This window comes from Semicossyphus pulcher, unplaced genomic scaffold (assembly GCF_022749685.1).
Source record: "Semicossyphus pulcher isolate SPU_LCO1_2020_fin unplaced genomic scaffold, fSemPul1.0.p SCAF_13, whole genome shotgun sequence".
In the NCBI taxonomy this organism is placed as follows: Eukaryota; Metazoa; Chordata; class Actinopteri; order Labriformes; family Labridae; genus Semicossyphus; species Semicossyphus pulcher.
This window is the reverse complement of record NW_027211637.1, coordinates 15,951,008-15,976,877: the sequence shown is the minus strand read 5'-3', so window position 1 is coordinate 15,976,877 and position 25,870 is coordinate 15,951,008. Positions and strand designations below refer to the sequence as shown.

The following is a 25,870-nucleotide window of genomic DNA, read 5'->3' as shown; positions in this document are numbered from 1 at the left end:
CCGTGACGTCAGGACTCTTGTGCACGCAGAGCTGCGCATGATAAGTATGTAACATGCGTGAGAGAGCATGCAGCAGCACATACATACTGTATGGGACATGCACGTGCACTAATGCACACACTTTGGAGAGCGGTGTGTCCTTTTCCACTGGGGAACACTCGTTTCTTGGAATGACATAAACAAATGCTCATTTTGATAGAAAGCACGACACCTTTAAGGTTGCATGAGTTTGTGTGTGTATGTCCACGTTTGGGCTCCATATCATCTTCCACCTTCAGCCCTCGTTAGGGGAAACATCTATAGGTTTCCAACCTGGATTTTGTTTGTTACTGTTTATGTTGCGTTCATTCACTGAAACACTTGGGTGGAAGGTTTGCCCTCCGGTTCCTTCATTGTCTCCCGCCTTGTATTTCCAGAGTGGAACTGATATACCTCTATTGTTTGTTTTTTTCTCTCCAGCCGCAGCTCTTCGTCCGTCTCTTCCAGTTTGTGTAACACTGTCGAACTCCGTCCATCTTCTGGGGTTTACAGAAGGATGTCCCATAATTCAGCGAGATCTGTCTAAACAAATAGCTGCAGCTCATCTGGTGGTTATCGCTACTCCGCCATTCTTCTCCACACGCAATTCTGTTCCCGATTGTTAAAAATCCGCACTAGACATGCACAGGCACATGGCCAGAATAACTCGCTATAGGCAGCCTCACAGCAAAATTGAGCTAATAGGCTCCTATTGACCCCCTACACCTCCCACGCTCTGTGCATTGTGTATACACCCTCCCTGTAACCTCAAAGTATCAATCAAGTACAAAGCACACAGCTGACTACACGTGGCAGCTTCATTATATTTTGCCTGGAGCACCAGAAACCAACTATCACTCCTTTGCTGAGTTACCACCTGACCCATGGTTGGCTGTGCGTTTAATGTTTATGAGATCAAAGACAAATATATTCAGCATTATGCACCATGTAAGCTCAATATCAACCCCTCTTTAAATGAGAGTCCCCAAGACAGGGCTAAAAGATTAGGTAATTTATTAAGGTGTTGGGTTCAAGAGAGGTTGTGATACGTATAATCTCAGAAAAGTGAAACTAAATTACGTTACAAGTTTAACATTTACGCAAATACCCTCAATTGCTTCACGGTGGAAGATTGTTACTCATATCTGTTAACTGAAAATGAAGGTACCTCCAGAGGCTGGCTAACTTAGCTTAGCATAAAGTTGTAAAGTAATATCTTGTTTTTTTAAAGCCCCAAAAGCCAATGTGTAAAACCACTAGGTATTATCTTTTAGCTAACTTTAGAGGTGGATGCAGTTGGATTTTGTCTCCCTTAGATAGAGCTAGGTTAGCTGTCCCCCGTTTCCACTTTTTACGCTAGGCTAAGCTAAGTTAAGCTAAGCCAACCAGCTGAAGATTTTTATCAACCAGACACTTATGAGTATAGTTTCAATCCTCTCTTTTAAATAAAATAGAAACACTTAAAGCTCCTATGAGGAACTTTCAGTGAGTTCTAGCGCCCCCTGTGGTCAAGAAGTACTAATTATCTCTGTACCGTTCTTGTCCGGTTCATGTGTAAGATGTGTTTTTTGATTCAAAAAAATCGGATCCTGCTTTCTTTTAAGTTTCAGGCATTAAAAATATCTATATAGAATTAATCAATATCGTCACTGTTGGTCTTGTTTGCTTATGTAGGTCATATAGATGCATTAGTATTAAAAAAAAGCAAACATACAGTCATTTAAATCAATTTAACAATCTTTAATCGACACCAGATTTTCCATGTTTAACAAACCACTTTCACCGGTAAATTGTCCTACCATGAAACTGCAATCACAATCATCTTTAAGGTGATTAAACTCTCATTGACAGGAGGTGGATGTGTATATAAGTATCCAACACAAAGTGTAGGAGAGATTGGGTAATTGAGTGAGCCAGAAAGAGAGTGAGAGTGTTCGTTGTGGATACAGACACAAAATGAGCACTCTAGAGAAACATGACGCGCGCTTAAGGCCAGGCAGAGCAGCCTATTTAAAATGTACGGCGCATTATTGGTTCTCACATGTCTCCGTCACATCTGTAGCTCTTTCAACCTGGTCGGACAACGGTAGCGTTTATACCGCTTTTCCTGTTCACCGTTTGCCGGAGGTTTGAGCAAGAGGCGGGGTACACCCTGGACTGATCGCCAGTCTATCACAGGGCCGACACATAGAGACAGACAACCAATCAAGTTCACATTCACACCTACGGGCAATTTGAGAGTCGCCAATGAACCTAACAAGCATGTCTTTGGACTGTGGGAGGAAGCCAGAGTACCAAGAGGGAACCCACGCATGCACAGGGAGAACATGCAAACTCCACACAGAAAGGCCCACTGCGTTCAAACCTTGATCTGAACTAGGAACTTTCTAGCTGTGAGGCGACAGCGCTAACCACTGCACCACCGTGCAGCCCTGATTTGCATCCCATTACAGAAATATTGTTTCAAACCAGACAGTGCAGAAACAGTGCAGGTAAACAAGTATTATCCTCACGGCTGTGATCTTAAGACCGGTCTTGAAATGATATCCCCAGTCTGCTTTGTGCGTGACTGAGAAGAGAGCGAGTGAAAAGGCTGTCACTCGAGATCAGATTGAGAAGTGTCTAAAGACAGTGACCTTTCTCCAGTACTTTAACATATTGAGAAATAGATCTACCTTTACCAATGAATGTGTACGTGCATGTGTGATATTTATAAAGATGCAGTATGTGTTCACAGATACTCCCCCCTCTGCTAACACAGACACACAAACACACACACTCAATGCAGGTCGTGAGTCCAGATCCAGTAGGAGGCTGTTGGCTGACATTGAGAAAGTTGAATAATTTTTGGAGGGCAAAAACATCTTGACACTGCCAGTTTATCCAGCAGCCCCCCGAAGCGCACAGAGTGCCATTCACCACATCTGCATCTCCATCTGCATGCTCACTTCTCGCACTCAGGCTACTCTAAACAAACTTCCATGTGTATGGAAACATGCGCCACACTGCGCTGCTCACTCATGTACACACACGTGCACACACGAGCACGCTGCATCCCACAACCATCACATTGTGCTTACAGTCTGTTTTTTCTGGACCATCACGTTCGAGGCTCCACGCACACTATTCTCCGTGCACTTTGTTCCACTGCGACGTCACCGGTGTTCCCACTTCTTACTTTCTCCTCACCAAACACTGACAGATAGTCCCCCCCCCTCCTGCACTAATTTAGCCTGCTCTCTTCCTTTCCACTAATCCCTCTAATTCTTTCACCTTATGCTGTCTGTTTTTCTTTCTCCAGGATGCAGATATCTACCATCCCTCGCCTTCTATCTATCTTATATGCTCCACTTACAGCCTAGCCGGATTTTCCTGTTCCCAACCACTTAGTTTGCGTGAGACGGGATGCAGGATTAGGGAGGATGCGTGGAGTTTGTTTTTGTTGCAGCCTCATGATTGACAGGTTCAATCGCTCATCTTTAAACACGGCTCTCATTAGTCGATCAAAACAACACATTTCACGAGCATTTTCATGCTGAGTTAAAAGCATTGTTTCCCCACTGTTCAACCTTTGAGGGTTATCGCTGGTTTTTACAGCTCTTTTCTATCCTCTCCTTTGTGCATATTCTCTACCTGGGCCTTTTTCTGTTGTCTTCTCCTTTCTGTCAATATATTTGCGCCGCTGTTTATCTTTCCCTTATCGGAGCCTTTTGTGTGTTTGCTGCGCACACAGAGAATCCATCATTGCCATCCAGCAGTCAGGTAGCTCTGACAGATTTAAGCAGGCAGAACAGACCAATAAACCAAGCCAGGGGCCACGAGGAAGAGAAGAAACAGATGATAAAGATGAACAAAAAACAGGTTTGAATTTTTGACACTTTGCAGAAAGTGTATATGAATCCCATGACCTCCCTGCAGAAGAGGCCAGTTCTTCATATACGCCATCATATACAAGCTGTAAATTCTGATTCTGCTAGTCGGCCTGTGAAAGTACTTTAAAATACTTGTTTTATATTTCACTTCACAAAATATGCAATTAACTATAGTCTGCAAAAGATTTGGATCATGCAGCAGAGCTCAGTGTAACATCAGATCTATGTTCTCCAGCCTCCATTAACATCGGACTTGGCAGCATCACATGTCTTCCATTCAGCTTATTCATTTGTGTCCTCTGCAGCCATAAGAGAGACAAAGCACACAGAGATCATAGCTGTGCTCCTCTATGAAAAGTGGTTATGCTTATCATACTGTGGCCATGTGCAGAGCGTGCTGTGATATGACAAATTAAGTCATCACTCCAGGCTTTGAAATAAACAGCTGTCTGTTTGGAACGCACATAAAGTAAACAAGAGAAAAACTGTCTGCGCTTGTCAGCAGCGAGACTTTTGTTTACAGACCACTTGTATCTCAAAGAGCACTAATTTGATCCCAATTAACAGCTTCCTGTCCTGCCCATGCTGCTCATTAATAAGAGTCTTAACTTCCTCAAAGCTCTGTTTGCTTCATAAAATTTGTCTCATAAAACTTTAGGCATTGGTGATTAAATCGAGCCGGCTGTAGGCTTTTATTTTGAAAAGAACTTTAAAAACTGAAAAGACAAGATATATTAATTTAAGGCTGGTCAGATCATAACAATAAAACACACGTCAATACCTGAACTTTTTATGTTTAAATAAGTTCTCCTCTCCTTCTCACATAACATTGCTGGACTGCTTTAAAGGATCAAGATTGTCTCTGAAATCATCATCTTTCTTCCACAATTTCTTCATCCTTGTAAAATCCTACATTACCCACAATACAACTCAGCCACTTACAGTTTGGTAGTGGGTTTGTGGGTGCTGTTTGGTTGGCTAATGTAGCCTCTAAGATGACTTTGATGTGTAAAATTGGTTAAGTTCCCCTTTAAAGGAGAAAAAAAGCCACTGTCAGTCAAAGCTGGTGTTCTCTGTAATCAATAGAAGCAATAATATTTGAAATTGGCGCCATAGCTGTGGAGAAAGTTGTACAAACAGCTCGTGGTTTCGCCCATTTTACATTCCTACAACACCCAGCGTGCATTGTGCCCCTCCCTTTGGAAGGAACGGCCCTGCGAGAGGCGCTGGAGTGAAATACTACTGTTTTTGCTGCAGGCAATGACTCAGAGCGGTACAGAATCTGAAATACGACGAGAATATACCGGTGTCTGCAGTCTACATTTCAAACCTGACGACTTTGAATAAGACATGAATTCGGAGGCAGGCGAGCTAGATCGAGGAAGTGTAGTTTAGCAAGCTCCCTGGCCTCCGCCAGATGACACATTCAACGTAGTCTGGCGGAGACTTTCCAGGGCATGATGGCGTTAGCTCCCCATAATAGCATGATAGGACTGGTTGAAAATCGGCGAACTGGCCCTTTAAGGACATTTCACTGCAACTGCTCCTGCTACAATACGACATTCAAGACAGGCCTGATAAAACAATTTAACATTTCATCTTAATTGAATAAAGAAAAACATACTCATAACTTAACTCGAAGTATGTAGCCATGCAAATTATGTCTGTTTTATTTCTCCGGTTGTTTTTGATATCCGCCTCTTGAGGTTTCTGCTGCCACCTCATTACAATGGAGGTTAATGGGATTTTGTTTTTGATGCTTTCAGCTCTGACATCCATAAATTTAAAAGCCATATAATGCAACACACTGCGAACAGGTTTCTGTGGAACTACTTCCTACCAAGAAATAGCCCCTGTCTTAAGAGCGGCTCTGATAATTAGCTGAAGTACTTCTGTGAGGAGATGTTCCCATTGATTTTTTTAAATGTAATGTTCTTAAGTGCTTTTAACACCACAATCAAAGTGTGTTTCTCTTTCATTGCACAGGCTGGAGTGGAGCGGAGAGGAAGGACAGGTAGGTTGGATTGTTCAACCTTATACAAAATAGAACTGAAACTATTTGTTTTTGGGGGAGCTAACCCTTTAAACAATGTGCTATTCTTTTATGGCGTTTGAACTGTTACTAAAATATTCTACTAATTGTTTTTTCCCACTTTGTGCCTTTGAGGAATGTGTTTTTTTAAATATCGGGGACAAGTTTGTCAAAGTGATTCATGCTCGTAGCATCTCATGGCAAACAGCTCAAAGGACCACGACTGAATGGGGCCTTTGACAGAAATAAAACAGCTCTTTATTGGCAAAGTAATCTCCTAAAGTATCTTTTCCTGGTTATAAGTGATTCACACAAGATAAATACCATTTTCTCCTTCTGTGTCTGTTATTCATGGGCCGACTGACAGTTAATGATTCCCTCAGATGTTCCTTAACTTCTCAGTGCCAACTCTGTCAGACCAGGTGTTTTTCTGTGCTCTGTGACTTCTAAATCTTAGTCATGGCCTACTTTGGGCTGTCCAGCAGGAAGACAAATGGCTTTGTCCGACTTTTTGTCCCTCTGAGCGAACACTTAGTGGGGCCTCATCTCTCTGTGCCGAAGTTGATGGTAGCCATGTTTGTGGTCTCTGACAGAGTCCGATATGAAGCCAAACATCTTGGACTGAAAACTGAACTTGATTGAGTGACTTTTTTCAGTTTATTCCAGGACATTCTCCATCTTTCTCCTCTCTTGGCAGCGAGGAGCCCCTGATTGACCACACGGCTGATTCACATAATCCCAAAGCAAGATGTTTTATAATTGTCAACACCTCTGTTGGGATAAGGAGGTCCCTGGGAGGAGTCACTGAAAGGTCTTTGCAGAAGAGACCCCCTCTCAGAGGAAAACAGCTGTCATTTTTATTTCTGGCACAATACTAGGAGCTGGAAATAAGCCCCAACATGTGGGAGAATGTCCAGCCAGAAATCTCAGTGGAAAAGGTTGTCATAGATTGAGATATTTAAAGGTCTCCACATTCCTTTTAAGCTTTAGTGCTGCTCTGCGGCCGATCGCGATGTGCATGAGATGTTCTACCTGATGAAAGATAATAGTAATATAATGTGGTTTGATGTGTTTCCTGATAGAGGCATTTTTATAACCTTAAAAGTCCTTAATACTCTCTCTGTCACGACTGGATTTCATTGTCGAGCTGATGCCTCCTCTCTGCCACTCCCTCTCTTGTTCACAAGTTGTCATTTGCAGCTGTTAAACCAACAAAGTGGATTGTGGATTAATTTTGCTGCTTTGTGACAAAACATCCTTTAAGACCAGAGGAGCCAGAATAATCATATTAGAGTGATTCTCAGGGAGCTCACGGCCCCGCCTCCACAGGGCCGTGACAGACCAAGGGAGGCATCTGATGTGAACCTGGCAGCACCGCTGGAGAACAACAGCCAGGTTTTCTGACATCATGGGACAATTCTGTCCCTGCTGGCCGGGGATCAATGGCTTTGGGCTAGACAGACGGAGAGTGTCCCATGAGTATAGCATGCTGTCTGTGTATGCGACTGTGTGTGTGTGTGTGTGTGTGTGTGTGTGTGTGTGTGTTTATGAGCTGCCTGTGGCCTCTGAATGAGAATGATATAACACTTGTAAAAACAGTTGTTCTGATACCAGGATCGCTATCGCCCTCCGATGCTGCTAAATGCGGTATCGGGTATTAGCGAGTACGCCAGTCAATGCACCAATCCAGTGACGTAATTTATTACCCCTCACATAATTCAATATGTCTCAGGTAAATTATCATGTGATGATAACAAACAACAAATGTGCGCTGCTAGCGGAAAGTTTAATGTCTGGCAAAAGTAGCAGCATGTCAGCAATCAGTGTTTTTCCATCAATAATGTGTTGTTATTTTTTTCCACCTGGTATCGACAGGGTACTCACTATTGGCCGAACTTAAGTATAGGTATTGGAGTCAGTATCAGGAAGAAGGAAATGGTATCAGAACATTGCGACAGTTTCTTTTTGTAAAAAGTAGAGGAAGAGGAGGAAGTTGCAATTTACTTTTCGCAATAACTGTAGGCACATCGCCACTATTTGTACACCTGTGTGTGTTCCTGTGCATGCCAAGTGTATTCCCTTACATCACGTGGGACTGTGTGCGCTCATGTGTGTGAGAAAAAGCCATTAAATCTCAATGACAGCCAAAAAATATGTTTCCCCTTTGCTATAACCTTCACGGCTCTTTGTGTACACCAAGGGCGTGACCTGCTGCTGGCCCCGGCTGACTCAGCCAGTCGGCATTCCTGGAAAAAGGTGGAAGGGCAGCGTCCCCTGTCCACCAGCAACAAAGCAGATGGGAGGTGATAGAGCGCACAACATGGGAGGGCTTTGAACCAAAACACAAGCGGTATGTATCAATGACTTACATCAGGCTTAAATCATCACAATGAAGGGAGGGGCTTCTTTGTCTTCCCAATGCTTTTCATATCAAACACATAAACACACATGCATATTAACTTCCAAACAAGTTTCACCACATACATAAATGCAGTTTGCACGTGCACAAGCAGATATAGCCAGTGCTCTTTGTCACTGTGCACTTACCTCTCTCTCTCGCTCTCTCTCACACACTCCCTCTTTCTCTCTTTCTCTCTGTTTCACTTTATAGGTATGTATAACAGCCTCTCTCCACTCCTTGCCTGCACGCTCCACCCTCAGTCCTAGAGGACAGGCTGGTTGACCCAGGAGGAGGAGGGGATAGTTGGGGAGAGAGGGAGGGAGAGAGGGGGGAGGCAGGCAGGAGCGTACGGAGCTCAGATTCATTTCTGCTGGCGAGGGCTGGAGGGAACAGCACATTGCAGGAGCATAACGTGACGCACAAGGAGCCGGGGACACACACATGGCTATCAAATGGATTACTCTGACATACACTTGTGAACTCCGACACAAGCGAGGACAATACAGTCAGCGGGCACACAAAGGACTCGCACAGAGCTGGCAGACCTTTGCTGTCACACTGACAGAATAAAAGAGAAAACTTCCTGGCTTGAATGAAGGCACTGAATATTTTTTTTTTGTGTGCGTCTGACCTGATTCATACAGGAGCCAGCTGATTGAACACTGAGCGCAGGTACTGGGATTGTCAGCACTGAGGATGTGAATGTTTGTTTGACAGCTTCTTGTCCCACTGCTGCACCCCTAAAGTGGATCATAGGTAAGTGCATTTTATTTACTCTGCTAAAACTTATATATAAGTACCGCCATTTATAATACTTTACAAATCTCCTCCTATCTCTGAAAACACTTAGTGGCCCAGCGGTCTGCAGGAACTCAAACTTGTCACAATGTGTGGGAATGGATTTGTTTACTGATCAATCTAGGTCATCTCTCCGTACATCCACAGTGTCTCGTGTCCTCACGAGGCACACACAAGCGACTCCGGCTCTGTGTTCAGCATTTTATAAATTATTTGGATTATTTTCATTATCATAGCATCAGTGTCATTAATCTTACTTTACTGTTTAGGTTAACATTCATACTGTTAATATAACAGGGGTCAGGCTGTGTCACTTCATTATTAATCATGTAAAAGCAGAGAGAAGACCATAAAGGTGCATCTGTTTTAGAAATCAATGCTGTGATAACACAAAGAGTGTATTTATTTATCATAATTACTGCCATTAAAAAAGCTTATGTAACATAAACACTGATAAATGATTTTAAATACAAGTTTTATGGAGGTTTTTATCTGTTTAGTTCAAATAATTGAAAATCTCATTTAGTTAATTTGACAAAAGAATAACCATAATTATTTTAATGATGTAATGACACTTACATTGTGTATTTGCCATACCTGTCAGTCCTGATTGTAACATGTAATACATCTGTTAACATGAAGTCAGACACGCATCCTTGATTAGAATGAATACATGTCAGAGGCTGATTGAAAATGCATGCGCTCCTCTAAGTTTTTCCGTGGGTTAAAGAAGCTCAAAAGAACGCTCAGGTTGTTAACGTGATCTGCTCTTGCATGTAATGTTAATGGACTGTAATGGTGACGGCTCTTAATGCTTTTGTCCCACAGTCACAGAGACGCGCCGAGAGAAAAGGACACGCGTGAGAAAGCTTACCATGCACTGACAACAAGGTGAGACAGGGGCGTACGCACTCACCTTGGGGTGTTCTTCTTTCATGTGTTTGTGTGCGTGTTTTTTTTTATTATGTGCGTGTTTGTGTCCTGCCCATATTTTTAATGGACAGTTAAGGTCTTAGGAGAGATAAAAGGCGTTTTGTGGACCCAGATGGCCCGTGTGTTTATGGTGCATACATATTCAAATTGATTTAATGTTTGACATTTAAAAAGATCAGCACGACAGAATAACACATTTCGTAAGAGAAAATCTAAAAGTCAAAATCGTAAACCTATATCCTCAATGAAACTCGTCTCGGTAGTGCTGCAGGATGACGCATTCTTGGAGGACAACCTGCAGTCTAGCATCAGTGTAGTTCATTGGATTTCAGATTATTGCAGATAATTTGATAGTTGTACATATAGAGCACTTTTCTAGTCTTCCAACCAATCAAAGAGCTTTTACACAACATGTCACATTCACGCACATATTCACACACTGATGCCAAAGGCCTAAGTGTATATCTCCAATCAGGATCCATGGGCATTCATAGGAGTAATTTGGGGTTCAGTGTCTTGCCCAAGGACACTGCGACATGAACCCTCGACCTTCCGATTGAGAGACGACCCACTCTCCCACTGAGCCACAGCTGCCCCTTGCCGCCCCATTTATGGTTTTTGAAGTGTAAATGCATTCGCCAGAAGTTAAAGATAAAATCTTCAAGATATTCATGTAAATAAATGTCTGTTAAGTCACTATCTATCGCCGAATGATCTAACACAACGGTAATTGAGCCTATGGCCCGCTGACGAAAGCCTTTGCATTTACAGAATTATGGACTGGGTGTCTGTGGTGACTTTCGTGGAAAAAATCACAAGCGGTGCCCAGTTAGCGACGTGTTTTCCATCACCCAGCAGTGGTTGGTCTGCCAGAGAGGGTAGGCGGAGCTAAGCGGCTGCTTTTCCGCTCTCTGCAAGTGTTGTGAGTAAACAGTAATCTACTATGGCTGAACAAACAAAGAAAAGATCGATGACTACAGATACAACTGAAAATATAAAGAAAAAGAAACAAATTCAACGCTCAGATGAAGGCAAACAGTCTAAAAAGGTCACCGTCACCAGCAATGCTTAAATGCACAGGATGATGATAATTAAAGTCCCCAACAAACCTCGGAAGTTTCTGCTTTTGAAAGACATTTAAAAGCTTAAAATTTCATGAAGTGAGGTGAAAATATCTTAATGCTTGTGTTCACCACAGACCTTATTTCAGGAATCCGTCATTTCTCATGTGTAAAAAGTACATAAATAAAATATAAAAGCATGTGTGTGTGTGTGGGTGTGGTAGAAACCCATAAATGGCTTATATGGTAATACAAAACTGCCAAAATAATCTTAATATCAGTGTTCACATGCAGAATTAAACCATTGATATAATACAATTCCCTCCAGTGGGTCTCTGCTTGGCAGAATCTCTGTTTGCGATGACAGAAAGAAGCTGTTTATATTTGCTAAATTGCTCTTAAATTGGTTTTCCATTTATCACACACTTTTTATCTTTTTTTACTTTGGCACGCTCTTCAGTATGCACAAAAATGACCGAAGCCCCCTTCAGGAAAAATCATCATCATTACTCTTATTTTCACGGTCAGTTTAGTCTCAGTAACAGTGAACAGTTCATCGTGTTCATGCAGCATGTGGCACTGATCTGACCAAACCTTGGGGCCTTTTTCAGCTGATGTTGTAATACTGCGGCCCACTTTTCATTCTTCACAGGGAATGCTCTTAATTTTATATCAGCTGCTTTGCATGAAGAAGGCCCTGCTTTGTTTAGGGCACATGCTTGTTGACAGTGTGCTGGTTAATGATACATAACAAGAAAAACAGTGGTCAGTGGTCGTATGAACGGCCTTTATCAGTGCTGATAAGGGGACTTGGACCTTCTTCAACACCTGCCTCGGTGACTTCTGTCCACTGCGCGTTGTATTGTGGAAATAAACGACGGTGGTGATTGTGAATACAAAACTCAAGAAGTGCGCCGCAGCGCATACACGCACACACACACTGAAATGGGCAAGTAATGACTGTTTCAGTGTGTGCAATGAGGTGTGGTCCCACATGATTAACATTTAATGGGTTGTTGACAGTAAAAGAACAAAGTGTTTATTTTTACTGCTCATATGGGCAGCGGTCTACAGCACAGACACAAAGGTAAGAAGGACTATATTATGCACACAGAGCTATAAATCTGATTTTTAATGAGAACAGCAGGTGCCTCCACAAATTGAAATATATAAATATATATACACTTTCCACCTGTCATTGAATCAGCTCATTCAGGTGAGGAATTTATACCAATGGGGATCTAATTTATGCTGCGTCTGAAGGAGCCAGTGGGGATCTAATTTACCAACACGTGGGGCTATAAGACGAGAGCGTGGTCCGATTTACTTTATCATGCAGATTAAATGCAGCACGGCCCAGGGTGGCACCACATGACTCATCCAGACCTTTATTGTGTAAGAATCTATTGATTGATATGTAAATAAAGTCTCCAGTTTTACAGAGAAAAGCAGCACAGAATACCAAAGCTTCAGTGCATCGTGGATTTCTAGGTTTATTTCCAGGTGCAGATTAGGTCGCGCCGTTTTAATCCTGTTTCCTGCTGCCAAAGTCTATTAAAGAGGATGATTATTGAAAGCAAACAGAAATAATCAGCGTGTCAGACACCGTTTCGTCTGCAGTTTTCATCCTCGGTGACGGGACAAAAGTTTGCGAAAATAACAGGTGAGGGTGAGAAATAGAAAAGTGGAAGAAGAGCAGATTAGAGGAAATTAATGACAGGCTGTTTGGGCTGCTAATGAGGACAGAGAGGTCCTCATTAATCAGATAAGGTCAGATGTGGTCAAGGGGAACTAATCAGGGGACTGACAAGCACTCACAAGACAGACAGGAAGTGATAGATCTTTCATTATGTTTGGATTATTGCACATTGCGCTTGAGCACCTGTCTGCCACTGCCGCCGCCACCGTTTCATGTTGATTAGCTTTAAGGCGGTTAACCAGGTTCATCCATGCTGCGGGGGCTTTAAATATGTATAAGGTGATCTGTGCATGAAAGAGTGTGAGAAATGTTTGCTACACATGAGAAGTACACAGAGGAAATGTTTTGACATCAACACACGGTGGATTTAGGACAGGAGGCCTATATTAAGAAAACAATTTCTGTCTCTGAACATAATGGACCGTAGCAGCAGATTTGCATTTTACAACCCATTTACTTAATTTGTTGTTTTTTGTCTACCAGAAATCAATTATACAATATAAAACTAAATTAAGAAGATTGAACAACTGGACTGAGTTAAGTTAACTTTCATTGTACAGATCAATGAAATACAAGTTCCTTCCAAGGACGTATTTCAAAGCCAATTGCGTTACAGCGGGGTGCAAAGGCTGTCCCATTTCGAAGGCTCCTTCAGATGCGGCAAACAAATGTGTCCTTGTCCTGGGCCACGAAGGATCCATCATGTGCATCCTTCACGGCCCAACGTATCCCAAGATTTCTGTGAAGGTTCTCAGTCATCCAGGTCATGGTGATTCTAAGATTAATCCAAAAGGCAACTGGACTTGGTCGTACGTCTTCAAGAACTTCAACCAAGTCCAGTTGTCTTTGGGATTTAGCTTAGAATATCCCAAGATTGAGGCGCTGCTTTAGCTCAGCTGGTCGGCGCCCCATGTGCAGAGGCTACAGTCCTCGACGCACTGATCGCAGGTTCGACCCCCGGTCTGCCGATCATTTGCCGCATTACATCCCCCGCTCTCTCCTCCCCATACTTTCAGTCTATCTTCAGCTGTCCTATAAATAAAGGCAAAAGCCAAAAAAATATCTTAAAAAAAAAAGTATCCCGAGATGCATTGCATGCAAACTTAAATCAGATGGCAGACTCTCAAGCAGCCGAGGAATACACTTTAAATGTAGATACAAATGTAAAAAAAAAATGAAAGGGGCCATGAAACAAACTATCTTTAAAATAACAGGTTAAGTTATGTGATGTTAGTTATGTTAGCTAGTTGGCCAGCTAGCTTACATGTTGCTAAGTGACAGGAGCAACGCTTTATGACTAAAGGGTAAGGGCAGGGACAGCTGGTGACGCACACCTCGACCTCATGTCTGGGGTGGCTGAGGCTCAGTGGTAGAGTCGATCTCTCGTTGGGAAGGTTGGCGGTCCACATGTTGAAGTGTGCTCGGGCAAAACACTGAACCCCAAATTGCTCCTGTAGGCAAAGCCATATATAAATGTGCATAGACAGAGTGTGAAAGGGTGAATGTGACATGTAGAGTAAAAGCGCTTTGAGTGGTCTGAAGACTAGAAACTTGCCTTAGCGGTCTACACAGGCCTGCATCCTTTTCTTTTGAATCGAGACACAGCTACAGACTTTAAATATATCTCTACGCAAACTGTATTACAATGCAACTTACACTGGCAGATTATGCAATTTAATGGTCTAATCTGTATCTGCAAATAACAGGAATGCTTGTATACACTATATACAAATAAATACAAAAAAAGAGTGCCAACATTTGCAGAAATAGTGGTATTGCCCAAAGTGTAAGCAGTTTTTTCTGTCCTATATTGTTTTACTTTACAGCCACAATCTCTCTTACTGAGGCACATGTTCGGTCTATGAGTCCAGCTCACAGAGATCATCTTGGTGCTTCTATTGCATCAGACTTATGAAAAACGTTTCCTCTGAACTCTGTCTAGAATATTGTCACTTTTACTAAAAAGCCACGTAACTTATGCTGACAGAATAACACCAAAGTGGTAATTATCTGTTCTTGAAACATGCTTCTCTTTGAGACATTTGGTACTTATCATACTTCAGCATGGTTTTAAGAGGACTCAGACACGAACAGATAGCGCTTGGATCTCGGCATAACTTGAACATGACGTAGCTTCTCAAAGCAAATGACCAAAACATGTGTGAACAGCGAGAAAAGAGGACAGAGATGTTGAAAGATGTGAATGTTTGGTAGCTATAATGTTTTAACTACCTGTTTCCGTGCTCCCTGAGGCCCTGCGGACGTGTGAGGGATTACGGTATAGGATGGGGAGGACATGAAAATGGATGGGTGCGCGCTGGTTTGAATCTTTAGAGGAAAGCAAAGGAGGAATTGACTCCATCATTAATCACAGTGAGAGCTTTAAAGTAGAGAGAGGAAGCAACATACCGCACTAACTATACTAAAAGCCGCGTCTACAGTCCGGCCGGCGTAGAGCGATGGAATAATTTGTGCCTAACATTAAGTCGATCGGACAGATGGGAATGCTGTGCAGTGCTTTTGTTATTACAGCGAGAGCGAAGCAGAATACATTTTCACAGACAGGGAATTTAAATACATTAAAGCGCATCCCGGGCGGTTCTGCAGACAATATTTACCTTCTCTTTGCACATTCAGTGTGAGGAATTTCCTCTGAGGGCAGGAGGAACCGCTGCCAAAAGTTCGGAGCGATGCGTGGGTCTTGTGCAGTTGAGCCATTGAGCAATTTGAAGACAATCCATGATGTTTTCTTGGATGCAAAAGTCATGCAAATGAGAGCATGTTTGGAGAAATACTTGAAGTCCGTCTGGAGTTTAGGAAAACAGAGGCTCATACAGAAGTTATCAGAACAAGACAACAAGAGGTGATGCAATCTGGAGGAAATGCCTCACACACTCTCACTAGATAAAACCGTGACAGAAGACTCCCCGTACCAAAATTAATCCTTTTATTTCTTCTTATTGAATATTTATGGATATTCATTTGTCATTACTGTCATACCACGGGTTCAAATCTCAGGCCTCGCCGTATTATAGCACCTCCCGAAGTTATCACACCATATCTCTGCTGAGGCATACATTAAAAGAGGATTTCACATGAGCAATGAGTCACATGGGCAAATATACATAATGAGATTATATTGGGTATAAAGGACGGCGGCTGCACAAAGAATCCTTTTATGAATTGTGCCGCAATTACAGAGAGGGGCGCACGGCTCCTCAGGTACTGACAAAAAGAGGCCACAGATTCCTTGATGATAAAAGACCTCGTTGTCTGAAGCCGTGATTAAAAAGGAAACTTGAAAATAATAAACAGATAATAAGGAAGAATATTACCAGCTTTGATCTGGATGACCTTTTGGCACGGCTAATATTTGAGCTGAATTCTAAGAAGAGGAATTAAACAGAAGTTGGTCTTGGTTTAGGCGTGGCGTCCAGCAGAGAGGGATTCACTCAAACCAAAGAGTCCGTCTCAAGAGAAGTGGTTCCGCTCAGACTCTCCTCCTTTCACCCGCGCCTCTGCCTTCACACTGGGGTGGAGTGGTCCAGCTGGCCTGGCTTGTCATGCATTCATCTGAATACATTCCTCTGGCAAAAGCCGACATGCAACGCTTGACAATACGCTCAGCTGTGTTATCTCACGCTACCAGCAGTCAGTTCGCTATTAAGAGCAAATTAGCCATTTGGTCTCAGCGGAGTAGTGAGAACAACCTTGTGATGTCGAGTTAGTCACACTCAATTGCACAATACTATCACTGCAGTTCCCCTCCTATTTTTAGTGGTGGAAAATTTCCAAGAAGCTTTTGAGTGTAACAGTTGTGTACCTAACCACTCCTCGCACATTAGTCAAAATAGCACATCAATATAAGGTGTCAATGAAACTCTTTAGGCCTCTTATTATCCTCTTTCAACAGCTCTTTTCTTTTACCTTTTCTGCTCTGTTTTCCCTTCCCCTCACCCGTTCATTTCTCATCCTCCGACATATTTTCCTCCAAGACTTTTTCTTTCTACATGCCGTTTATTTGACCAAGGATGCCCCCTGCATCCCACGACTCTGTTCCTTAAAATTGACATCTCATTCCTATCAGCTTTGAGACATTTATTTATAAGTAAAGAAAAATAAACGTAAAATTTATTGAGTGTGAGTGTAGGGTTGGAGAAAGAAAGAAGGGCCTGGGTATATGAGAGAAAGTTGGAGGGGAACAAAAACAGGGGGGAAACAGGAATGTATGGGGGTAAGCATGGGATGAAGTGATTACGAGGTGAAGGAATAAGAGTGGTGGGATCGAGGGGGAAAAGCTGTCAAATCAACCTTGAGAAAATATGAAAAGGAAAATAAACAACACTGGAGTTGCGTCAAACTGAACCGAACGCTCTGAGAAATGGACAAACACACTGAAGACATATTTAAAAATTGGGGACAGCATCAAAAACACAACAATATTAACATGCCAGCTTGATTGGAACAACCTCTGGTTTTCTTCATTATAAATTTGATCAAAAGAAGCTATTTATATCGCATCATGTGAGAATGTAAGAAATGTACTGAATAAAAAACATGCCCTGCGATTAATCTCTGCATCAACATGTGTCTGAAATGAAAGGCTCCAGTGTTTTTGTTTAGATTCTCTGCGGTAAGATGAGAGACAAATTCCAGGCGACTCAGCTGACAAGTTTTTAGGGCAATTGGAGGAAATGAAATCAAGTGGTCTGATATGATTCAGATATTGTGGTAAAAACAGAACAAGTAATTTGTTGGTGATAAAATCTGTCTTATGACCCTCCAGGTGATTTCTCTCAGAGCATCATTAGTTCATCTATTAACCCTTTGTTTGTCTTCAAGGAATGGAAAGCATCAGCGTGGAAACGGACTGGGATGGGTTAGCCCTCTCCTCTCTGCTCGCCACAGGAAGGAACAACTTCTCCTCCTCGTCTTTGTTCGTCTCCGAGCTGAACTCTCTCAACAGCTCTCACAGCGGGGGATCCTTCTTCGGGATCTTCCCTGAGAACGGTTCCTCCACCACCACGCCTCACACGCTGCCCCAGCCCCATGTCAGGGACCTGGGCCTGGCCCGGGCGGAGATAGCCGTGCTCGGGGTGGTGCTGGCTCTGACCACCCTGGGGAACAGCTTCGTGCTGTGGGTGCTGCTGAGGAGGAGGAAGCACAATGCGCCGATGCACGTGTTCATGGTGAACCTGTGTGTGGCTGACCTGGTGGTGGCCCTGTTTCAGGTCAGTTACTTTACAGCAGAGCAGGAAACTAAAGGATGAGAGTGGGCGGACAAACTTTACAATTAGATAACACAGCTTAGTTAATTTGTCAAAACATGACTCTTCTTTTCCGGCACAGACAGTTCAGCACAATAGTTCAAGAGTCTGCCTAAATGTAATTAAATTACACTTATATCATTCAGCTTTTCTTCTGCCATATTAGGTAATGATTCATCCACAAGAAGTGCAGTAAACAAATTCTGGTCTCACAATTAGTTGGTTGTCACATCTGTTTAAGGTGACATGCGTTGCAATTGCTCTTTAAATGACTTAAACTTACTTGATTAACTGTTTTTGTAACTGTGTTTTTCTTGATTTTGGGCAGCTGTGGCTCTTTGGTAGAGTTGGTCGTCTCTCAATCGGAAGGTTGGGGGTTCAATCCCTGACTGCTACAGTCTTCGGTGTATGACGGGTCACATTCACCTATTCATACGCCGAAGGCAATTACAAGTGCCAGTCTCCAATCAGGATATATAGGCTTTCATTCACCGATGGTAGCAATTTGGGGTTCACTTGGTCATGTGACTGCAGTCAGGGATCCAACTCCCAGCCTTCCGATTGAGAGACGACCGACTCTACCACTGAGAAACAGCCGCCCAAGAGTAAGTTGATCTCCAATTTGAAGTTTGGTGCTCGTCCAGTCTAAAGCCGCTTTCCCACTGGTCAGAAAAACCCACTAACACCCGGCTTCTTTTCTTAATGGGAAAGGTTACAATCGGCATTCAGACCCAGGCAAGATGGCTCTGCGTTAGACCCGGGTAATTATCGCCTCGACTCTAATCGGCATTGATGGGAACACTTCCGGCGCGATGCTTTGCTCTGTCGGTAACTTCTGCGACTCTTCGTCATCTCAGCTACATATTCCTCCCGTCTCCGTCCACGCAGCGCTCGAACATCGTTCCAAATTTGGTGCCGAGTTTGATAAACAGACTGAATGAGTAAAAGATACAATAAAGACCTAACCACCGTAACATCTTCACTGTTTACTAACCCTGTCTCCTGCGCGCTTGTGACGTCAGAAAAGAAAAGAGACCAAAAGCAGTATACTTCACTGGCAATGGGAAAAGAGACAAACGGTATTTATAAGCGGGTCTTCCTGGGTCTGAAAAACCTGCGTCAACGCGCTTATTGCGGTGGGAAAAGGGTATATGTGTCCTTGGGACCTGAACCCATAATTGCTCATATGAATGTGTGTGAATGATTACTACTACTTACTAGAAAGGGTTGAGTGCTCAGAAGACTAGAAAGGAGCTATTTAAGTGCAGTCCATTTAAGTGTAATGTTTTTTAGCCCCTCACACCTAAATGGGTCAATCTTCTCCATAACAAAAGGATAAGACTGGTGTTATTGTATATTAGTCCTATTCATGTAAATCCAATTACAAGCTCAACACCATTTTTATATCAGTCTGTCCTTCAATACTTATTAATATTATTTTAATAAAGGCTCTGTGATTGCCAAAAACAGCAGACACTGCTGTGTGAGCAAAAATGACTCAAACTGAGGTAAGAAGCGAATTCGTTTGGGACTATTTTCAGCAGCAGATTGTCACACATTTCACACTCTAGAAAATGATGTAAGCCTGAGTCAAAATAAACCAAATTACTTCCAGGAAGTAGTGTCCTCTGTGCGAGGAGCCACCAAATATAAATAACTGTGTCTTTTTTTATCCGTGTTCAGGTTCTCCCCCAGCTGATATGGGACATCACAGAGAGGTTTCAGGGCCCGGACTTTCTCTGCCGCTCCATCAAGTACTTACAGATTGTGGGCATGTTTGCTTCCTCCTACATGATTGTTGCCATGACAGTAGACCGGCACCATGCTATCTGCTGCCCCTTACAGGCTTACCGCGGGGGGGCAATGTCCCGCTGGAACACCCCTGTCATGGTGGCCTGGGGCTTGGCGTTAGTGCTCAGCATACCGCAGGTGGGGAGGAGTGATCACACATGCAAACACACCTTTACACCCGCACACACACACACTAAAAACGCATGGTGGAATAGGAAATGAGAGCTCAGCGGGCGTTCACACCTTGATTTGTACAGTAGAACTCAAGATGTTTGTCTATTTTTAGCCTGATGAGGTCGTTACAGTTCAGCTAATGAGAGAGGAAACTGACAGTCATGTCTGTGGGAGTCCTGACCACCCTCCTTCTGTCCGATCTGTCAGGTGTTCATCTTCTCTCGCTCTGAAGTGGTTCCCGGCGAGTACGAGTGCTGGGGTCACTTTGCCGAGCCGTGGGGGCTGAAGGCCTATGTCACCTGGATGACCGTGGCTGTCTTCCTCCTGCCCGCCCTCATCATCACCATCTGTCAGGTACGATTGCTTATATTGGCTGGACTCTAAATCTCTGCGCCGCCCACAAAGATCACTGACCAGGATTACATGCTGTGGGCAACATGATCCAACAATGAAGGCATGAATGAAATCTGTTTTGTTTTCATGGAGGGCGCATTTGGCAGGAATTGTTCGATAACCCGTTGGGACGACTGTGGTTGGTGTTATGTAGCATCCCACGGCGAGGCATTCTGGGCTGCCTCCCCTCAGCCGTGCGGCTCTATTTAGGGAAAGATATTTCCAGGGTCTAGCTATTTCCCCTAATTAACACAGCACTTGGAGGACCACTGCTGAGACTGCTGCTCAGAAAATCTGCCCACTCTGAGAGCCTCCTGCCAGGAGGAGGAATGTACCAGATCTCAGCCAAACATAGAATCCCTGACCGGTTCTCATTATCAAATTTCAAATCGAGAGGCCTCTTCAGACACCTTTACAGTTTCTGCAGAGGGAAGTTACACGGAAATTGACTCTGATTACGTGGAATCCACTTTCCTGGTATGAACTGCCGTGTGTTTGGATTGTGTACTGTTTATATGTGCCCTCATAAAGCTGTTTCTAAAAGTGAAAGGTGGCAGACGAACAACGGCTCGCAGTTAGAACCTCAGAATCTGCAAAAATACAGTACAAATAGCTCCAAGTATGAATCACCTATAATCTTGATTTCATAATTATTGTTTTAGTTTCCTCGGAGAGCATGAAGAATTATTATGCTGCTATAAAATTTTATGCTAGCTTCTCTGACTCTTGTGGAAGAATGGCGGTATTGCATAAAAACGTCTGACGCTGCTTTACAGCTGATGGTGGAGGCCAGCACTCTTTTCTAATTTCCTGTCACTGTTAAAGCAGACATGCAAACAGGATTGTCTGCAGAGAGCAAAGGCAGGCATGTGATTCTGGCACGTGCCGCTCGTAAACTTTTACCCTCGGGCTCTTTGGGTTTTGAGTTGTGGAATGTATTTTCTTCCTCATATTAAACTGGGCTCCTTCTTGCAAATATTTATGTTTTTCAGATACGAATCTTCAGAGAGATCCACAACAACATCTACCTGAAGTCGGAGAGGATGGTGACGGCCGAGCTGAAGAAGAATGAAATCCTCTTCCGCTTCCACAGCTTTAAGAAGGAGGACGAGCGAGCGAGGGAGAGGGGGAGACGGGCGTCGGTAGGAGGGGGCAGAGGAGGACAGCTTTTAAAGGGTGTGAATAACAACCCTCACAATAACACCCATAACAGCCAAGCGGGAGAGTGTTACGACTATGTACCTTCCGCGGTGCAGTATAACAGTTGCCGTGGGGAACCTGCGGCAACAACAACATCGCCCGCACAGCAGCAAGCACTGAGCAGCTCAGACTGCCAGGAGTCGTACTCGACCTACGAGCTGGGCTCAGGCTCACCCCGATGCTCCCTCGACTATGTCCCCCCTCACCCTCCAGCCACGCCACCTCCGAGCATCACTAAAGCCATGTCCAAGACGGTGAGAATGACCCTCGTCATTGTCCTGGTTTATACAATCTGCTGGTCTCCTTTCTTCATCGTCCAGCTTTGGGCGGCTTGGGACCCCAACCCTCCAAACCAAGGTCAGTCACGTGCATATTTACAGTCAGTTCTTCTCCCTAACACCAGCTTTGCTTTAAAAAGTTCTGCTACAGCTCTGAAACACACACCAATTTATGAAATACACCCTCAGAGAGCAACACAAACACACATCTGTGCTGTAACCATTGCCAGCACATCACTTAAGTTGTTTTTCTCAAATGGATTTATCCTCCTAAGCCTCATTTAGCCATTTAATTTGCTTAAATGAGCAGACCTTATCTGTTTTGCAGCCAAAAACAAAAGCAAAACAAACAGATCTGGTTTACAACAGCAGTCTCCGATCAATGCTGTTGTCCGACTTAGTGAGCGTAAACACGATCTCACTCATTATTCCAAGGACATTAAGCTCCAGCTCTGATGTGGTAACAGTGAGTGATATATGAGGTCAAAAACAACGAGTGTTTTGACCCACAACCAGAGCCCCCATGGCATCTCTGGCCTGTGTGCATTTTGGCACACAAACAGCATCTGTTGGTGTCTTTTCCTGGCAGCCGGTGATGGAGCGAGCGAGGAGAGTGTAGCTTTAAGTTGTTGCTGATAGAACAGACTGAGTGGGTGTCCTCTGATCCGAAGCTGAAGACAAACATCAGAGGCCTGTAAAGAACCTGTTTATATCCCCTGCTGATTTTGCAACGCGGCCAGATGTTGACGTTATATCAACGACGATGAGTGCCAGCAGCTCACACACACACACAGTCCAAATCACAATCAGACACACGGAGCAGGGCGTGTCAGCTTATGCATATACAAAGTGTGTTCACATGCAGACACAAGTATGTATACACATGAATGAGTCCTTACTGGCAGGCAGCTGCTGCCACACGAACACACACAGAAAGAGCTGATCATTATCAGCTTCTGAAATCAGTTTGTCCGTATCTATTGTCCTCAACTGGCCGTGTTGAAATAAACATGTTTGGTTTTTACATGGAAGACGTATTATTAGGACTGAAAAACCAACAGAAGATGCATGTAGCTTTTTCCTCTGGGGTATTTATAATCCTTTTTGTATTCTTTTAGGAAAACAATCAGACATTCAAACTGAATAGTTGTTGTACATGTTTATGTTTGTTCATATGAGACGAGAGAACAATGTGAAGTACACAATGTTCCAGCTGTACGTGTGAAATTTACATGTGTGTCCCTGCATTTGCATGTGTTTAAGCGCTGTGTGTGTTTGTGTGCCTCCTCTGCAGGAGTGGCCTTCACTATCCTAATGCTGCTGGCCAGTCTGAACTCGTGCACAAACCCGTGGATCTACACAGCGTTCTCCAGCAGCGTGTCCAGAGAGCTGCAGAACCTGCTGCACTGTCGGTCACGACCCGGCCGCCGGGGCTCCCTGCCCGACGACTCCACCACCACACACACCTCTACCACCAAGGACACCCTGTACTGACTGACACTGATGTGACAGACGCGCACACACACAGAAAGAGGCATGTTTGAAAAGACATGCATGGATGCACGTGCGCCTGTCGCAAGGACGTGCAACTCAACCGCAACCACCACCTCCGGAGTCGCAGCCTGAGAGCAGAGAGGGCTGACCTCTACCAGATGTTTCCAACAACAAAGGACAGCTGTACTGTCTACAGGACCTCCATCTGTAATCACCTGTCCTCTCCAACCCCAGCAGCGAGGAAGGGTGTCATTGGAGATGTCAACACCACTTTATGAGGGCACTGTGGAATATACAGCGGCTGTCAGGGACTGCATCTGCAATGCAAAATGGCCTTGAAAGTTGCGGTTGAGAGTGACCCTGTTTATTGTTTCGTATGAGAAAAGGTCTGCTCAGACTGTGTAGAGCTGCAGGAATGCAGGGGGTGGATCACCGCATTAATGGCCTTATGGCACGCCTAATGTACAAAGCAGCAGACGAAGCTATGGATGTAGAGAAAACAAAGCAGCAGAGAGAGACACTTAGACACTACAGGAAAGCGAGAACACTGCTGGACTGAGATCAGACAGGGGATGACATGGGTGTTACAGCTGTGGGAGCGTCCCTGAGAAGGCTGTAGTTGAAATCTAATAATGTGAACAAACTTTGTTAAATCAAAGAAAGTGGATTAGAGACGGATGCTTGAGGCTGTATTTATATTTTCTCAGAAGGAATCCGGTTCCGAAGAACAATAGCGATTTGTTAGGAAGATAGATGGAGATTCACTGGCAGGACGGTGCGGCAGAGTGGAGACACTGCCCCCAAAGAGGAACTGAAAGACCATGGGTTAATGCAGACAGGAGGAGGGTTTCGGCCTGGAAGAATACAAATGAACAATCCAGGTTTCCTCCACCAACTGGGACACAATTATGTGATTGTATTCCGTACAAACACAGCGTATGAGGTACACAGAAGTCCCTTCCTGTCGTGATCTCCTGAAAGTACGAGACAAGAATATCAAGCAGAAGACACAGGACAGAAACAGATCAGAAACATTCCATGTACAGAGACGAACAGTGTAAAGTGTATTTATTGCAAATGTAAGGCACATTATATATTATTCATTATGTGTTAAAGATAAATGCTGAATGTAAATCATACATTTGTAATGGTCCAATTTATGTAGCTGAACACAAGGAGCTGCAAGAGACACCAAAGATTTTTTAAAGCCTAATTCAGGTCTTAATTGTTGATAATATAAAAGACTTATTGAGTGTAAAGAGAGTGACCGTCAAACTAAGTGCCTGTTATGCCAGAGAACATTTTCGTTGGGGCCTCCCTCACTGGATTAATCTTTAAAGGATGTCAGCCATGTTATTCTAAGAGAGAGCTACCACCACGGCTGGAATCATTGGGTATGTAATATATGTTATATCACACAATGAATTTATTTATTGCTGTATAAATGAAAATATACATATATATGATATATATAAATTTCAGTTCCTCTTATTGCCTTATGTTCTTGTACAGTTATTCTGCGTAAAGAGTTATCTATTAAGCCCCTAAACTGTATGACAGACTTAAAATAGTAATGTTATCTTTTTCTAAAGAGTGTGATTAAATAAGCTACTTTACATGCAGTAGATGTGTGTATAAGTTAAGATTACTGTACGTGGTTAAACGTTTTATTTCAGACGAGATGTTACGAGAAATGATGGTGTGTTTTTTTAAGCTCAGTTGGTTCCTTCTTTCATGCGGGAGCAGTGTTATCCGACTGTGCAGGACAACACCGCGAAGCTTTCAAGGTATCTCAGGAGTACTCGCCCGGGTCAAAAGGAGCAGCCTCACCTTTTCCTCTGTGAGGCCAGGGTGTTTGAGCTTCCAGCACGCTACTGCAAATTCGCTCCCGAGACGCAGGCCTCCACTTTGATTCTCTGCCAAATGAAAGGCTACAGCAACATCGTCCCATGTCTCACTTTGTTATATCAGGAAATAGATGAACTTCTCCCAAACCCTCCGGGTGTTCATGTATTTTCCTCTTCCTCTCGGGAAGTGAAGAGGTCAGAGGATGATTCTTCTTTTCTTAGAGGGCGGGACTTCAGGTCCATCCAGCTTTTCTTGATTGATGCCGTCACTTTGATCGTGCATTACACTTTCTTTACAGCCATTAGTGACCATTACAGCAGCTAAATAATAAATGTTTTCCTTAATGGAGAACCTGCTGACACACTAAATAAACACCTACTAAAATAAGACCCATCACTGCACACACTTTTTCCCTGTCTTGTTTCCTGAAGGCCTGACAGCATCTATTATCACCCCAACCACCATCTTCCCCCCCTTGTCAGAGCAGATGATAGATGCTCTATAGGGTAGCTCCCTGCTTTTTTCTAATCCTGCAGTGTGTGTGTGTGTGTGTGTGTTTATGCTGAATGTCCTAATGCTTATGGTTTCCAAGCTGAGGCAAGGTTGATGTC

The 25,870-nt window shown here is 43.6% G+C and overlaps 1 protein-coding gene across 1 annotated transcript; it reads left to right on the top strand.

Annotated features, from left to right (window-relative positions):
* The first annotated feature begins 8,226 nt into the window (after positions 1–8,226).
* On the top strand, positions 8,227–25,013 carry LOC138589428 (vasopressin V2 receptor-like). Its single transcript, XM_069659691.1, has 8 exons — positions 8,227–8,272; positions 8,968–9,079; positions 9,950–10,012; positions 17,657–18,045; positions 19,765–20,010; positions 20,254–20,400; positions 21,432–21,996; positions 23,212–25,013. Exons 4-8 carry the CDS (start codon positions 17,659–17,661, stop codon positions 23,409–23,411), a joined length of 1,545 nt encoding a protein of 514 aa, XP_069515792.1. The 5' UTR covers positions 8,227–8,272; positions 8,968–9,079; positions 9,950–10,012; positions 17,657–17,658; the 3' UTR covers positions 23,412–25,013.
* The last annotated feature ends 857 nt before the right edge of the window (positions 25,014–25,870 follow it).